At 41.9% G+C, this 16,145-nt stretch overlaps 1 protein-coding gene across 1 annotated transcript in view; it reads right to left on the bottom strand.

Annotated features, from left to right (window-relative positions):
• The window catches only part of LOC145415590 (gamma-aminobutyric acid receptor alpha-like), a 336,377-nt gene that overhangs the window by 24,472 nt on the left and 295,760 nt on the right, over positions 1-16,145 (bottom strand). The window contains exon 11 of the mRNA XM_080284811.1: positions 5,426-5,644. Within this exon, the coding sequence (XP_080140937.1) occupies positions 5,426-5,644 (219 nt within the window). The remainder of the gene's footprint in view (positions 1-5,425; positions 5,645-16,145) is intronic.

Genomic DNA, 16,145 nt, shown 5'->3' with positions numbered 1-16,145 from the left:
TGGAGTGGATGGTCAGTGGGGTGTGCCAGCTGACGTAGATGGGAATGGACGTGCTTTGGTGGACATCTGTGCTTGTAAGGGGTTGGCAATAGCCAACACCTACTTTCGGCATAAGATGATCCACCGGTATACATGAAGAGTAATGAGGAGGATGAATGGTGAACTTGTTGAACGAAAGGCAATGATAGACTACGTGTGTGTGGATGAGCGAATGAGAAGACAAGTGTTGGATGCAAGAGTGTGGAGAGGGTGGGGGAATGGAGTCTCGGACCAACACTTAGTGATGGCCAAGATAGAGCTGCAAAGAAAGTGGTTGAGGAGACGAAGGGGAAGACAGGAGGAAGCAACTCCTGTGAGAAGAGTGGAGAAATTGCAAGATAGTGAGAAAATGACAGAGTATAAGAGCATAGTGGAAGAAAGATTGGGAAGGTATGAGCTAGAGCAGATGGAAGGGGTGGAAGACATATGTAAGATATTCACGGAAGAGATAGGCGCAGCGTGTGAGGCGGTTTGTGGAGTGAGGAGGAGATGCAAGGGTGTGCAAGGGACAGCATGGTGGAATGATGAGGTGAAACGAGCTGTGGAACAAAAGAAGAAGGCATATAGTGAATGGTTAGCGAGTAGAGGTAGGGGAGAAGATGAGAGAGAGAAGAGAGGTATATGTGAGCAGGAGAAGGGAGGTTAAGAGACTGGTGAAGGAGAGTAAAAGAAAGTGGATGAAGAGTTTGGGAGGAATCTGAGTGTGAAATGGAGGGAGAGTAAGAAATTGTTTTGGAAGGAGGTAAAGAAAGTAAGGCAGTGTGAAAGGGGAAATAGTAGGGGAGTGAAAGATAGGATTAATAGATTGTTGGTGGAGAAGAGAGAGAAACTGAGGAGATGGAAGGAGCACTTTGAGGATTTGTTGAATGTAGAGAGTGAGAGCAGTGCGAGTATAAGTGGTTGGGGAATGGCTGGGAGAAGAAGAGATGAGAGGAGGGAGGAAGAGATCAGTAGGGCGGAAGTAGTGGAAGCGATGAAGAAGATTAAGTTGGGAAAGGCCCCAGAAATTGATGGAGTGTGTGGTAAAATGCTTAGGTATGGGGGTGAGATTGTTGTGGAGTGGATATGGAAGTTGTGTAGATTGGCTTGGGAAGAGGGAAGGGTTCCAGAGGACTGGAAATCAGGTATAACTGTTCCTTTATACAAAGGAAAAGGGGAGAGTGAAGTATGTGGTAACCATAGGGGTATTTGCCTACTTAGTGTGACTGGTAAAATATATGGTAGAATACTCATTGATAGGGTTAGGCATATGACAGAGGAGCTAGTTGGAGAAGAACAAGGGGGATTTAGGAAGGGAAAAGGGTGTGTAGATCAGATATTTGTTCTAAGATGTTTAGTGGAGAAGTATCTACAGAAGTGAAGGAAAGTGTATGCTGCCTTCAAGGACTCGGAGAAAGCTTATGACAGAATAGATAGGCAAGATATGTGGAAGGTATTAAGAATATATGGAGTGGAGGGGAAATTGTTGAGTGCTGTGAAGCGTATGTACGAGGGAGCTAGGGCTACGGTGAGAGTGGATGGTGAGCTGAGTGAGTTCTTTGATCTCAATGTGGGACTGAAACAGGGTTGTGTGATGTCTCCATGGTTGTTTAATATATACATGGATGGGGTTGTAAAGGAGGTGCAGGGAAGGGCAGTGGATGTGGGGGTGGCTCTAATGAATGAGGGTGAGATTTGGAAGCTTCCGGTGTTGCTGTTTGCTGATGATACAGTACTGTTGAGTGAAGATGAATGGGAGCTGCAAGGTTTGGTGAATGAATTTGGGACAGTGTGTAGGAGGAGGAATCTGAAAGTTAATGTAAACAAAAGTAAAGTTATGGTGTTTGAGAGGAATGAAGTCACAGAGTGTGCAGTGAGGTTGTATGGTGAGGATATGGAGAATGTGAGTGCATTCAAGTACTTGGGTAGTGTGATGAGTAAGGATGGAACTTTGGGGGATGAAGTGCGTGAAAGGGTACAGCAGGGAAGGAAGGTTGTTGGTACACTGAAAGCAGTGATGAGAAATAGGGAGGTGAGTATTGAAGTTAAGAAGTCACTGCATGATAGTATTGTGATCCCTACCCTGACGTATGGAAGCGAGGCATGGACCTTGCAAGAGGGGAACAAGTCAAGAGTGAGAGTAGTGGAAATGAGTTACTTGAGAGGAGCATGTGGAGTGACGTGGAGGGACAGGTTGACGAATGAAGAAGTGAAGGAACGCTGTGGGGTGGATGTGGATGTGCTTGAGAGGATTAGGAGAAATACACTGAGGTGGTTTGAACATGTGAAGAGAATGGAGAATGAAAGACTGACTAAGAGGGTGTATGTAGGTGAGGTGGAGGGAGGGAGAGGGAAAGGTAGACCGAGGATGAGGTGGAGGGATGGAGTTGAGAGGTATATGAGGGAGGGGGGGGTGAGTTGGGGGGAGGGTAGTCAAATGGTGGGTGACAGAGCGACTTGGAGGCGTTTTGTCTGCGGCCACCCTTTGCGGGATTAGGGCGTCGGGCTATAGATAGATAGATAGACTTTGCTCAGCTTTATTTTTGTACAGGGGTACAATCACACCCTTTTTCCATTCTGCAGGCACAATTTCACTCATCCATGCCTTCTTACATATCTCCAACAAGCACTTCATTCCACTCTCTCCACTACACTTAAGCATCTCTGCATACACTTCATCAACCCCAGCTGCTTTCCCATTTTTCAGCCGTTTCACAGCGCTCTTCACCCGTGCGAGTGTCACGTCTCCTGGCACTGCATTCCTTCTCTGCACACCCCCAAAACCAATCATGTTTACAGCCGCTCTGCTCTCTCTATTCCCGTTCATCAGGCTTTCAAAATATTCTTTCCATCTGGTTCTTACTTCGTCTCCATGGGTTAGTAACCTACCACCTGCATCCTTCACACTGTCACATTTCTTTCCGTTTTCACTTCAACATTTCCACACCTCTTTCCAGAATAACTTCCTATTTTCAGAGTAGTTCGCATTCTTATTTCTTCCCAGATCATCATTTACCTCCTTCTTTTTCCTCTTCACTAGTCTCTTTACGTGCTTCTTGCTCTCGATATACTCAGTTCTTATTTCAATTGAACCCCTATCCTGTAACCACTTTAGCCACTTCTTCCTCCACCGCTCTCTTAACCTCCTCATCCCACCATGACGTACCCTTCTTTTTTGTTGATACTCTTGCCACACCACACACCTCTTTAGCATTCCTAACTAAGCAATCCCTATATGCATTCCACAGGCTGTCCAGATTCAATTCATTCCAGTTCACTGAATCTAACTCGTCCTCTACTTTGGTCCTGTAATCATCTGCCACTTGTTTGATCCTCAGCTTCTCAACTTTCAGTCTTTCACCCTGACTGCTCTTCTCTCTCTTGATCCACCTCACTCCTCTCAGCTTGACCTTGCATACCACAATCATATGATCTGACAGACCTCCACATCGTCCTCTCACAGCCCTCGTATTAGCAACCATTCCCATCATTGACCTCTCTACGAGCACGTAATCAGTCAGGCTTCTTTCAACAAGATCCCCGTTTCCTCTATACCATGTATATTTATGTGCATCTTTGTGTTTGAAATACGAAATTACGAATTACAAATGCACAACCTCCTCTCCTGACACATATCCTTTAGTCGATTCCGATTATCATTTTCTCCTGGTACTCCATAACAACCCATTATGTCATTCTCTGGACCAGTGCCTACTCTTCCATTCATATCCCCCATCACGATCACTTTATAGCTCCTAGGCATTTCTTCCACTACTTCACCCAACTCATCCCAGAACCTGTCTTTCTCTCTCTCACTCTTGTCCTCACACGGTGCATACGCTACAATCACTGCCACTTTCACCTTCTCAAACTTGAACTTGACATACATACATCTCGAGCTGACACATTTGTTGTCTCTCATTGCACTCTGCCACACCTCATTCATCAACAGAACAACTCCTTCCTTGCATCTTCCTCTCTCATTCATTCCCGATCTTACACATTTCACACCCTCCCACTCCTCCACTTGGCACCCTTTCATCTTCGTTTAACACAATGCCATCACAGCATATCTTGCACTTTTGAACACATTCACCACTTCCACCCTCTTGCTCTCCTCATTCACACCTTTCACATTCCACATGGTCACATGAGTCTGCCCATTTGGTTGGGGCCCTGGGCAGGTATTGGCCCCTCCGAGGCTCTCTGAAACGACTACCATGGTTAAGTGATTTTGGATAGGGGAATCTGGGGGACGCTTAACCCTGCCAGAAACCCCGGTTATATGGTTACCACCCAGCTTTGTAAATGGTTTTCTGGGTACAGGAAACCATTTGGCTTGTCACTCAGTGTAGAGCTCATATGGCATTACCCTACATCGAGTGAGTGGATGATGGGCGCCCTCACCTACCACTAGTGTATATATATATATATATATATATATATATATATATATATATATATATATATATATATATTAACTAGGGCCTCTGTGGTACAGTGGTAGAGTGTGCGTCTCGTACATGAGTGGACCAGGGTTCGCGCCCCGCCAGGGTAATAAACTTTGGGAGTGTTCACCATGCCACGTACTGCATTGGCGGACACAAGGGGTGCTGTGGTTGAACCAGTGTCGCTTACTGTAAAGTATGCTTGCACCCAGTTGGCTTGCGCGGGCCGATTACACTTGGTTCACAGACTACGCACACATCCAAAGCCACTCCAACACTACAATTACACTTACAAGCACTTCTCATCCTACATACAATCTCTACCAGACAGCCTAAACCACTTGGTAGAGATACATTGGTTGTATCGTCCCGACTTCGGTCGGGATAGGCCGGTCCTGCAATGGATACTCAAACGGCTGATGATGATGATGATGATGATGATGATATACATTCACTATGTAAGGGTTCCCTAGGATATATATATATATATATATATATATATATATTCACTGTAGGTAGGGGTTCTCTAGGATATATATATATATATATATATATATATATATATATATATATATGTAAACACATTAAGTAGGGGTTCCATGAAATATGGAATATTGTTTCAGAGTTCCTCCAAGGTGTAAAGGTTGAGAATCACTGGTCCAAGCTGAACAGCCTTGCTCCGGACCCTTACACTCCTGTTGGTGCAGTACTGGACTGAACGTTGGGCAGATAACTATAGTTCGTTCCGTCTTAACTTGATGAAGGTTTTCGTTCTTATGCAGCTCAAAGTCAAAGAGAATCGTATGGTTCTACATGCTTTCCATGGCATTTCTTCCCGCCTGGCCTTTATTCTAGTGTCAATCTCTTGTCAAAGGACAGCATTTGAGATGCAGAGATGAAAGTTTAAGGCCTAGTTTAAGTGGATAGAATATACTATGTGCGATTACCTGGTGCCTTACCTTAAAATACCTGGTACCTCTCTTGCTCCTGCCACACAGCGAAGTGATGCGACTTGTCAGGGAGGGTGTGGAGGGGGTGAGGGGCAAGGAGGGGCGCGAGGACCCCCCCACCCCGTTAGGTCCCATGGTGGAAGTGATGGTGGCGGAAGGGGTGAAGGTGGTGGTGAGGGGGAGGGGTGAGAGGGGCAGCACCATCTCGCGACGTAGCGGTAACGACCCCTGTAAGTTGGTAGACTGGAGGGAGGGAGAGAGAGAGGGACGAAGTGATGCATAATTTGACTGACAGGTAGAAACTCGAAAAATTATTATTATAGTTATTATTGTTATCATTATTATTATTATTCCTACTGCTACTACTACTACTACTACTACTACAACTACTACTACTATTTTACTATTATTATTGTTTTTGTTGTTGCTCTTGTTATCGCCTGCCTTTATAAGGCGAAGCGATAATGTTTTTGCCTTCCTCTGTGTGTGTGTGTGTGTGTGTGTGTGTGTGTGTGTGTGTGTGTGTGTGTGTGTGTGTGTGTGTGTGTGTGTGTGTGTGTTCCCATTATATCCCATGAACGGCTTGAGCTATCGACATGAAACCTTCAGTATAACAAGATATGGTCAAAATCTTGGCCGAGTTCGAAAATGGGCAATCGGGGTCAAGTTCAAGGTCGTCAAAATGGTTGCCAAAGTTAACTAGTTTTACCACCCGCCTTTAACACCATTATATCTCATGAAAGGCCTGAGCTATAAACATGAAACCTTCAGGGTATCAAAATATGGCCAAAATCTTCGTCTTGGCCAACAGCATATTCTGGCGGGCGATTAGCATTCAGTTCCCGAATGCTTTTCTTTCATTGCTGTTGTTCTTGTAGGTAGACTGATAGGCTAATGTTCAGTGCTGTGCGTGCTACTTGCTGAAAATGACACTATCGCTACCACTACTTGGATCAGAAGGTACTGTTACTAGCACTATAACTTTTTTTTTTTCCCCTTGTAGTCCACTACCATTACTTTAGCCGTTACCGCAACTTTAAATGCACACAGATTTTTTTAATTAAAATATTTATGCTGTAATTTAATCCGGCACTTCCTACTGATGCTTATATCAGAAAAGCAGCCTACATCTCAGATGCATGTGTATAGCCTATATTTACTGAAACTCAAAATAAGTCACCGTACATTAACTTCACTCACAGGAAATACAGGGACACTGAAATGTAATAAAAAATTAGTTTCTTCAGTGCATGACCTAAATTTACCGGTTAATTATACGATAAATATCAAGGCAATTTATCATACTTAGATGTAATTTTTAATAATGTCCGTTGGAAATATATTGCAGTACCCCGGACGAAGAAAGATTATGAATAATGCAAACACTGACATACTGGCAAATATAAGATTAATACTAAATCATTGACCAAAACGTCTTTCATTACCAAATCTGCAATACAAGATGGCAGCCCTATCAACGGTCATCTGACTTTAATGCAATATATTTTGACAAAGTATGGCACCATTCCCTACTGTCCAAACTCCCTTGCTATGGACTAACATCTTTTGTTCCTTTGATTTCTTCATATCTCAGTGACAGGAAAATAAGAGTAAAAGTAGATGATGTATATTCCAATTTCCACTCAATTAATGCTGGCGTGCCGCAGGGATCAGTTCTGGCGTCAACCCTATTCCTGGTTCATATTAATCTCTTATCTGTCACCCACAATCCCATCCACTCATATGCAGATGACTCAGCACTACATAGTTCATTCACACTCAGACACCCATTTACAAAGACTAATATCTCAACCTCTCAACTCAGTACAGCCATCTCCATAAATCAAGACCTATCTACGATCATTGAATGGGGACAAAACAACCTTCTCTTTTAATGCTAGTAAAACTAAATATACCGTATACAATTTACTAATAGACAGATATTGCCAGATTCGTACATTACCTTCAGTGCTACTAATATTCCCATCTCCAAAAGTATTGAAATTCTTGGCGTCTCAATTAACAATGCCATCAGCTGGACCTCTCATGTCAGATCACTTGCTAAAACCACCTCAAAGAAACTTGGATTATTGTACAGAGTCCGTAACTTCTTTGCTGATGAGCAGTTAGCTATAATTTATAAGAGTCATGTGCGCTCTCAGCTTGAATATTGCTCACCCTTGTGGAATGGATGTGGAGAGGTTTCATTAACACAACTAGACAAAATTCAGAACAAAGCTGTTAGAATTATTAACAACCTTGCCATTACAAATAAACCACCTCCCTTGCAAGTAAGAAGGAATGTTGCCTCCCTTGCATTATTTTACATATATTTTTGGCAAATGCTCAGACGAAGTTGCGTTCATGGTGCCACCTCTCCATGCCTTCCCTCGTGCTACACAGGCATCTGGTAGCGCTCATGACTGGAATGTCACTCAGCCATATTGCAGAACTTCTGCCTATCAGAATTCTTTAATTCCCCGAACTGCATCTCTCTGGAACTCGCTTCCCCAGAGTTGTTTCCCACCAAATTTCAACCCACAGCTGTTCAAGTCTGACTGTTACAGATATTTTATGAACAGAGGACACCAATAATCTGGTGTATGGATTATTTTTTTTATTCATTTGTTTTTCCTTCCTCCGTTCTATTAAAAAAAAAAAAATAAATAACACGAACGCGATTAAAGCCGCATTTTCATGCTGCCAGTCTGATGAGTCATGCCAGGTATGAATTATTTCTCCACCAATAACGTCCCAGGAATCTATAGGCTGTGCCCGGTTGTGACTGGTCAAACTGTCACAAGAGAATGCGGCTTAGGGGTAGCGGGCAGCGAGTAGCGTGTGAAATACCTCAGAAATACATCGCTTTACTGCTTCATTACTTATAATTAAAAACAGCGTAGTCCAACCCACTCGCTACTAAATAAATAAATAAAAAGTAACTTCACTACGTAACGTCACTACTTGTAGTGATACTCCCAGCACTGACAATGTTGCACGGTGAGATGGCTGGAGGATGAGAGACGGGTCGAAATCAAAGTGATTTTGGAGCACTTGTAACACTTTTCCTTAAGTAATTTATTCTGCATATTCCACCTCAGTATCCTCTGGTATATTATAAATGCAAATTGTGTCGATGTCAGGCTAACATATATAACCTACAAGAGTTTTAAGGATTGATATTCAACTTAAGCAGCTGATGAAGGGATGCTACAAAGAATTCTATGCTACCTAGACTACGGCTCAGAGATGAGGGAATATGTTGTCAGTTAAGAGGTAGGCTACACTGGTTCGTAGGGGCTTTTTTTTTTTTTTTTTTTTTTTTTTTTTAATACTGACGTTCGATTTTTTTTTTTTTTTTACCTATTAGAGGACAGGTTGATAGATTGATTCACTGATGGTGTTGCAGGCGTGCTATCATCAGCTGCTACTCATGGAGACTGACCGCTGATATCACCAGCTGCGAATCAGAGCGACCCAACTGTGTCATGTTTCATTAAGCCGCCAACTGTCTTGGGTGGCTCAGTCCATTACAAGGAGGGAAGGGAGGCGGAACTGAACACAAATGATGACGATCGCCCCCATAGAATCCTGTAGTCACCCGTGGCAGACTGACCTAGTGTGACCATCCTCTCAAACAAGTTATTGGAAAGATATACTGTATAGTCCTGCTGTCAGATACGTCAATGAAAAAGAGGCGTGGCTGCCGGGTTATATCAAGAGTAGATAGAAGAGTTCCTACTCTTTCTCAGGCCCAGCCTTTTCCAAGTCACTGTCCTTAGTTTAACTTGACAAGTGATAATGTAAGATGTACTCCAAGGCATCGTATCGTAGGTTAAGAGTTTGTATTTATGTTAACTTGTACTGTGGGTCACAAAAGTATCGGTGCACAGAGTGTCCAGTGCCTACCGAAAACATTCAAACAATTACTGAAGATTACCAACGTCTCATTGTGTATGAACAATGTCTGTTTATACCAACATAACATTTGCTACGGTATATGTCTGCAAGAGGATATTGCTAGTTGGCGATAAGTGACACCTCCCGACATCAGGGCTACCTACCTGTGGTAGGTCGGACACTTATATTTCAGTGGCCTTCTTTCTGTGGTCCAAAATGTTTCACGCATGTTGTGTATCGATACTTTTGTAACCCATAGTACATAGCACGCTATAACCGTAGCTCTTCCTGTTTAGTGTGCACTCTATTAGCAGAAGTGTCTGACATCTTGTTCGAGTAGGTCTGTAAGTGATTCTACCTATGTTAAGAGTGTCCCTCCGTGCACCTGTTTCATACATAAAAGAACTTTATTCTGTAATGTGATGTGTAAAAATGTTGTAAGGTAAGGTTATTTGTTCAAGTCGTTAATGGCTTTGAACTGAAACCTCAAAGACAGAGATCTCCACACACGTCCATAACAGAATTAAACTGACGACCTCTGCCAGGATTGAACAGTTATTTTGCTTTGAACCTAAGTTTCTACTTAACAGTCATGGTGGTGACGATATTTTATGATGCATGAACATTTTTGCATATTGAACCTAGACCCTCTGATGTGAACAAGCTTACTAAATCTGAGCTTAAAATGGTTGTTCAAGACTTAAATGTGAAATTTCCGGCAATATTAATAAGCCTAATTTACTTAGCCTGATTCAGCAAACAATGTTTAGGGTGAGTGAAGATGTTGACACTGATCATAGCATAACTGGTCATGAGCTTAGGGAACAAGAATCATCTGCCCACAGTGATGATAATGATCGGAATCTTGGGCTTTTGGAGGACAGTCACTTGTTTAAAGTGATGCTAATGATTGGAATCTCGGGTTTTGGGAGGACGCCCACCGGTTGACAGTGATGATACTGCTTTGAACATCGATATTAATACCTCAAATACTGGTGACAAAATACATTAGCCAAAATTTGGCTGGGACAACTTAAAGTACAAACTCAAGTGGGAGAAATGGAAATCGATCATTATTACAGACTGGGGCAGCTTGGCGATTCATCTAGCTCTTGTGGCGCCTCTGCTAGAGAATCTTTTGATGTTTTCGTAAGGTGTCACGAAATACTTCCAAATGTTTGAGAAGGTGGGAGGTCCTCTTTCCTGGCCTAGTGACAATTCGTCGATAATACTGCAGGTAATACTTAAGGGTAAGGCAAAGGAGGACTATATTGCTTTATCAGTTGACCAATGTGCTGATTATGAGGTGGTAAAGGATACATTTCTCAGGGCTTATGAATCTAAACAAGAACTTTACAGGCTCAAGTTTAGAGCCACATGCAAACAAAAAAATAAGACCCATGTGGAATACGCTAGAATACGTCAAGATATAAGTGATCAGTGGCTGCACAGTAAGAAAATTAACAAGAGTAATACTTAGTTAAGAGAACTTATGATCTTGAACTTCACTGGGAATAATGCCAAGGATGTTACCAATCAGCTAGTTCAAAAAGGGGTGGATAACATGGCTGAGGCAGCCGTTGTGGCAGCTAACAATGGTGTTATCTACAAATATGATTCTAAGCCTCATTCATTTAATAGATATAGGAGAGTGGACCAATAAGACTCTGTTAACTTCTTCTTGCAAACCAGTTCAGATGAAATTAAATGATACTGAAAAATTGTAACCCCAGGGCATGTTATCTCCACCAAAGAGAGTGGGGACAATGTTGCCAAAAGGCCAGTAAGAAGTTCCAAGTTTTGTCAGCTTTGTAATAGGGGGGATCACAATGAGGAAGTGTAGAAAAAAATTAAAGGAAATCATAGAGCTAAATCTATTGCTCTGATAAATACTTTGTGGATTTCTAATACTGAAAGTGAGCACCCAATAATAGATAGGATGAACAGTCAAACAAATTCTCAGCAGGTGTCAGTGACTTTAAAGCCAAAGTGTTGCAATCAGTTCTTGACACTCAGACTTCTGTATTGCTATCATTGGAGACTAGTGAGTGGGATAATGCAACCGTCAGGAATTAATGACGATGATAATAAGACTCCATCACAGCATCCTCCCTCAAACAGTAAGCAAAGTGACTACCACAAGACACTCTGCTAGATTCGTTTCTAAATGACTAATGGCAACTGATGGCGAAAATACAAAGTCATCATACTACTAGACACAGTTGCTTCACAGTCTCTTATTCTGAAGAGCTTCACAGATATGGGTGAATCTGATAAACATCTTTTACTGCAGGGAATAGCTGATTATGCGTCTTTCCCCCTGATGACGTAGAACTCCAATCAGAATAAGTTGCAGGCTCAGTACGTGTGAGCATCGTGAACCAGGTACTTGTGAAAGGGGTCACTTTCCTTTTGCGTAATGACTTGGTTGGAGTACAAGAGAGTGCCGTTCCCTGTGTCACAAGGTCTCATATGCGTGGAGGATGTACAGGATGAATATAAACACAAATAACATTTTTGCTCCTTACATTGTAATATCCAATGTTTTTTTTACATTTTTACCATGATGTTATGTATTCTTTACATTGACTTAGTATTCATTTTTTTCAGTTGAACGATGACACTTGAGACTAATAGATTACCAATATGTTCCTATATAGTTTGTGATACTTATCGACATTCCTAAAAGGAAATATCACAAGCCGGTAGACGACAATGGCCAGTTCTCTTTACATACCAAGCTTTGTCAGTGATGAAGTGAGATTCGACACTAAAAGTAATTTCTATATGGTGGTACTCCATTGCAACATTCCACCCAGGAATCATGGCCCTGGCTTAATAATCTTCAGAGCCTTAGCATTTCACATGAGCAAGGTCGAAATTTTAGTGCTTTTCATATTTTCTGCACTTGATGACCTTTGACCCCTGACCTGACGGGCATGGATCATGCATGTATGAAGCACACTTGTAGTACTCATTAACATCTCTAAGCATGCAAAAAATTTCATTCGATTCCATCCACCCACTGTGGAGCTAGGGAACTTGAAATTCGTGGAATGGCCCACCAGAGGTACAACTTCTACATGGCGCTGCCAGCGACTGGAAGTGAGTTTCGACACTAAATGCCATTTTTGTATGGAGGTACTCCAGTGCAAGATTCCCTCCAAGAATCATGGCCCTGACTTAATAATCTTTGGAGCCTTAGCATTTCGCGCAAGCATAGTCATGATTTTAGCTTTTTTCTCCGTTTATCCATCTGATGACCTTTGACCCCTCACCTGACCAATGTAGCACATAGATGTACACAGAAAGTTGTAGTACTAGTTAATGTCTATAAGCATGAAAGCTTTCATTCAATTCCACTGAGCTGCTGGGAAACTAAGGGAGCATTTTTGAAAACTGGTGCTGTTTGCTAGGGATGCTGAGGCCAATCTTCACAGGGTTGCCACTCAAAAACTACAGGAGAGAAGGAAAAATGGATGGCACACTTCCAATAGGGAATGACCTCAAGATTACAGCTATAGAAGTCAAAGCTTTCTATGCCCATTAATACTGTAATGCTTCTAAGGCTCAAAACGGAAAATGTATGAAGTAAAGCTAGTTTTCAGCTGTTACTAGGCAACGAGTAGTTACCTGGGAACCAAAACCTTGCAGACACAGCTAGGTCATAGGCTGGTCATTGTGGCCAAGTTTGGTTTGAATTGGTTAATTTCGAAGGGTAGAAGTTCCTGCCATAATTAAAAAAGAAAAAAAGAAAAAAAAGAGTACAAGAAAGAAAAGAAAATGCAAATAACAAAAAGGGCAGCATGGAGCTGGCAAACTGACAATTTAAAAGTTTTATCATAAGGGTACCTGAGGGGAGGTTTAGCATTTCTCTGAGGAGAGAAACTCTCTCTCTCTCTCTCTCTCTCCATACAGGCTATATATATATATATATATATATATATATATATATATATGTATCAAAGGGATAACATCATGTCCCCCAGCCTGGAGCTTTTCCCTCTCCTACTCCATTATTAGTTAGTACAACAACTTCTAAACCCCCACAAGATATTTTGATAGTATTAGATCTATGCTTGTAATGTTTCCAAAGTAATATCTGCCATGGGAAGAAATACAGGACTGCTGTGTGAGGAGATGCAGAAGAGCTATGTCAGCAGCTGGACACCCTTAAGTTAAAACTCGGCAGTCTCTTACACCATTCTGATACTAACAATTGTTCTGTAATTATGAAATCAGAGTGATGAGTTCTTGTCCTGCCATATCACTAAAAAACAGAGGTTAGGGTGGTCAAAGGGCAGCTAACTTAACTTATTTCCTTGAAATACTCCAATGAAAACTTTTATTTCACACATTTCGGTATACAAATTTCACCTTAGTAATTTCCTTCACACTACCTGAAAGCGTCAACTCTCTCAGTGGTGTAAAACTGGGAATGGACTTCAACCAAGCTCTGGCATAGTATTCTATCTTTGAGACTGGATCATGCATTGCCACTGTCTGGTTTTAAATTATTTTTCAAGCCTTATCCGGGCCTGGAACAAATCCAATCCACTTTGTGTCAACGTCAACTAGTATGTATGGAGATACAGCGAGTTAATAAAAGACCACCATCTACAGTAATGTGTTTCGTCGACATCCCTCAGGACCACACCCATCTTTCTGGAAAATTTAAATTGAAACCCCTCAGCAGAGTCAAGAATTTGGTGTCACGTCCTAAATTGAAGGGTCATCGCCTCTTCCACGTATGATATCTAAGCCCTTCACAAAGTCATAGTGTGGACACCTCTTTATATTGTGCCTATTATAACTATGCTTATGATGTGCTTACAAGTCTCAGATTTTTCATACATTCATAAACTTAGAGTAAATATACTGGTCAAAGTTGAATGTGGTTGTTTCGGCCAGTGCATTTTGGTGGCAGCTTAATAGGATGATTTTAGCCTATTTCATACAGCTTTTGTAAATTTTCTTCTGTTTTAAGGCTTAAAGATTACCACCGAACCCTTGTGTTTAACCTAACCTTATGATACATGCCTGCTGAACTGCCAGCTACCCTGTAAACTTTTGTTTCCCGTATGTGTCATCTGTGCCACTGTTTTTAGCTTATTTAAGTAAATGGCAGATGGGTTTGCTGACACTCAGTTCAGGGGAGCCGAGGATAACCTCCAGGACATCAGAGCTGATGAACAGCATGCATTCATGATAAATGTGATGCAGATATGAAGTGAGCAACAAACCTTAACTGAAAAATTGAGGGATGATATGTTAGAATTACTGCAAATAGTACTTCACAGAACCACTAACCTTTAGTCCCTGATTCAAACCAAACTAACCCTAATCCATTCCTGTCATCAGTTACATCAACTCCCTCTCCCCCATATCAGTCCTCACACCCTGCTACTTCCTTGCCCAAACAACCTGCTGTTAGACTAAGTGACATTGCTATGGTAAATCTAATTGATTTAGATGGAATCGAAGCTGAAAGTACCCTGGCAGAGTCATATAGACTAGCTGAATCATGTGTGACATCTGGTGAAGAAAGGTTGCAGGTTGCTCAAACTCGAGCCAACATGCCGTTACGTACCCCGATTTATAATCTTGTTAAGCCGGGAACAATCTCTACATGGAGTTGTTTCAAAACAGCACTGAGTGCTAAGTTTTATGGTACTTCTAATGTTACAGAGGCTTAGCAGATTACTGGAGAAATAACATATGATATAGAAGAAAGTCCAAGAACCTTTGTGAACACGTTAAATTGTAAACTGGCAGCTCTAGAGACTAAGTACTCAGAAGAATCCATCCCTGATGCAGAAAAATTAACCAATATTCCAGGGACTTTCTGAAATTGCCAAGTGCAAACTTGGTGCTTTCTTTGACACTGACTCCTTAAGTGAGTTTCTTAAACGGGTTGAGGATAAGAGAAGACTTGTGCTAATATTAAACGGGGACATCAAACGGGTGAGTGCAAGGAGCGATATGGCTCTGGTGACTCAATCAAAGCCGGCTGAGGCAAAGCCTCCAAGCACAGATAGGTTTGATAAAACAGAACGAGCACTTGACAGCCTAACTCAACAGTTGAAAACTCTTAAACCTTCACCAAAGAAAACTTACTGTGATTACTGTAAAAAGAATGATCATGTGCCCGCAACTGGCTCTCTTATGCCAGCATTGAATGCTTATTTTGACTACTTAAGAGTGGGTTGTAGGAAAGGAAATGCTGATTGTCCGGGACAGCAGTCCAGACAGTCACAGTGACTGGGTAGGGTTAAAACTATTCGATGCCTCACCTTTTCACTGACTGTGAACCAAAGCTCGAGTTCTGCACTTGCAGATACGGGTAGTGAAGTAACTCTTGCCTTAAACAAATTTGTATCTCAACTTGGATTAGAAATGTTCCGGAAACCTTCTTCCATTGACAGGGATATCAAAGACTCCACTTCCAGTACCAGAGTTTGTGTACCTGGATATTCTGATTGGTAACACAAAGTCTGTCTGACACCTGACTCCGGTACGGTAGTCCCTGATCAGTTTCTTAAGACTGACCTTTTGTTAGGAGTAAATGAGTTGGACAAAGTTCCTTTGGAATGAGATCATCAGCAGCAAACCTTTAAGTGAGACGAGTTCATTTACCTGGTAAGGCACCCTTACTGTTCACCTTACAAGCGAAGTGCATGTAAGGTGAGCCTGACCTGCCCCATTATGCAGCCTTTTGAGTGTCTTCGCCTTTGGGAAGAGCTTGTTGTTAGACTTGTGCAAACACATGTGTTGCCTGTTCAAATTAGTGAAGAAACCAACACAGTCTTGGAAATCTCTCCTCAAACAT

Source organism: Coenobita brevimanus, chromosome 103, assembly GCF_032717465.1.
Source record: "Coenobita brevimanus isolate Jiangsu-jjx chromosome 103, ASM3271746v2, whole genome shotgun sequence".
NCBI classification, from domain to species: Eukaryota; Metazoa; Arthropoda; class Malacostraca; order Decapoda; family Coenobitidae; genus Coenobita; species Coenobita brevimanus.
Note: the sequence above shows the minus strand (reverse complement) of the source record. Positions and strands in the feature narration are given on the sequence as shown.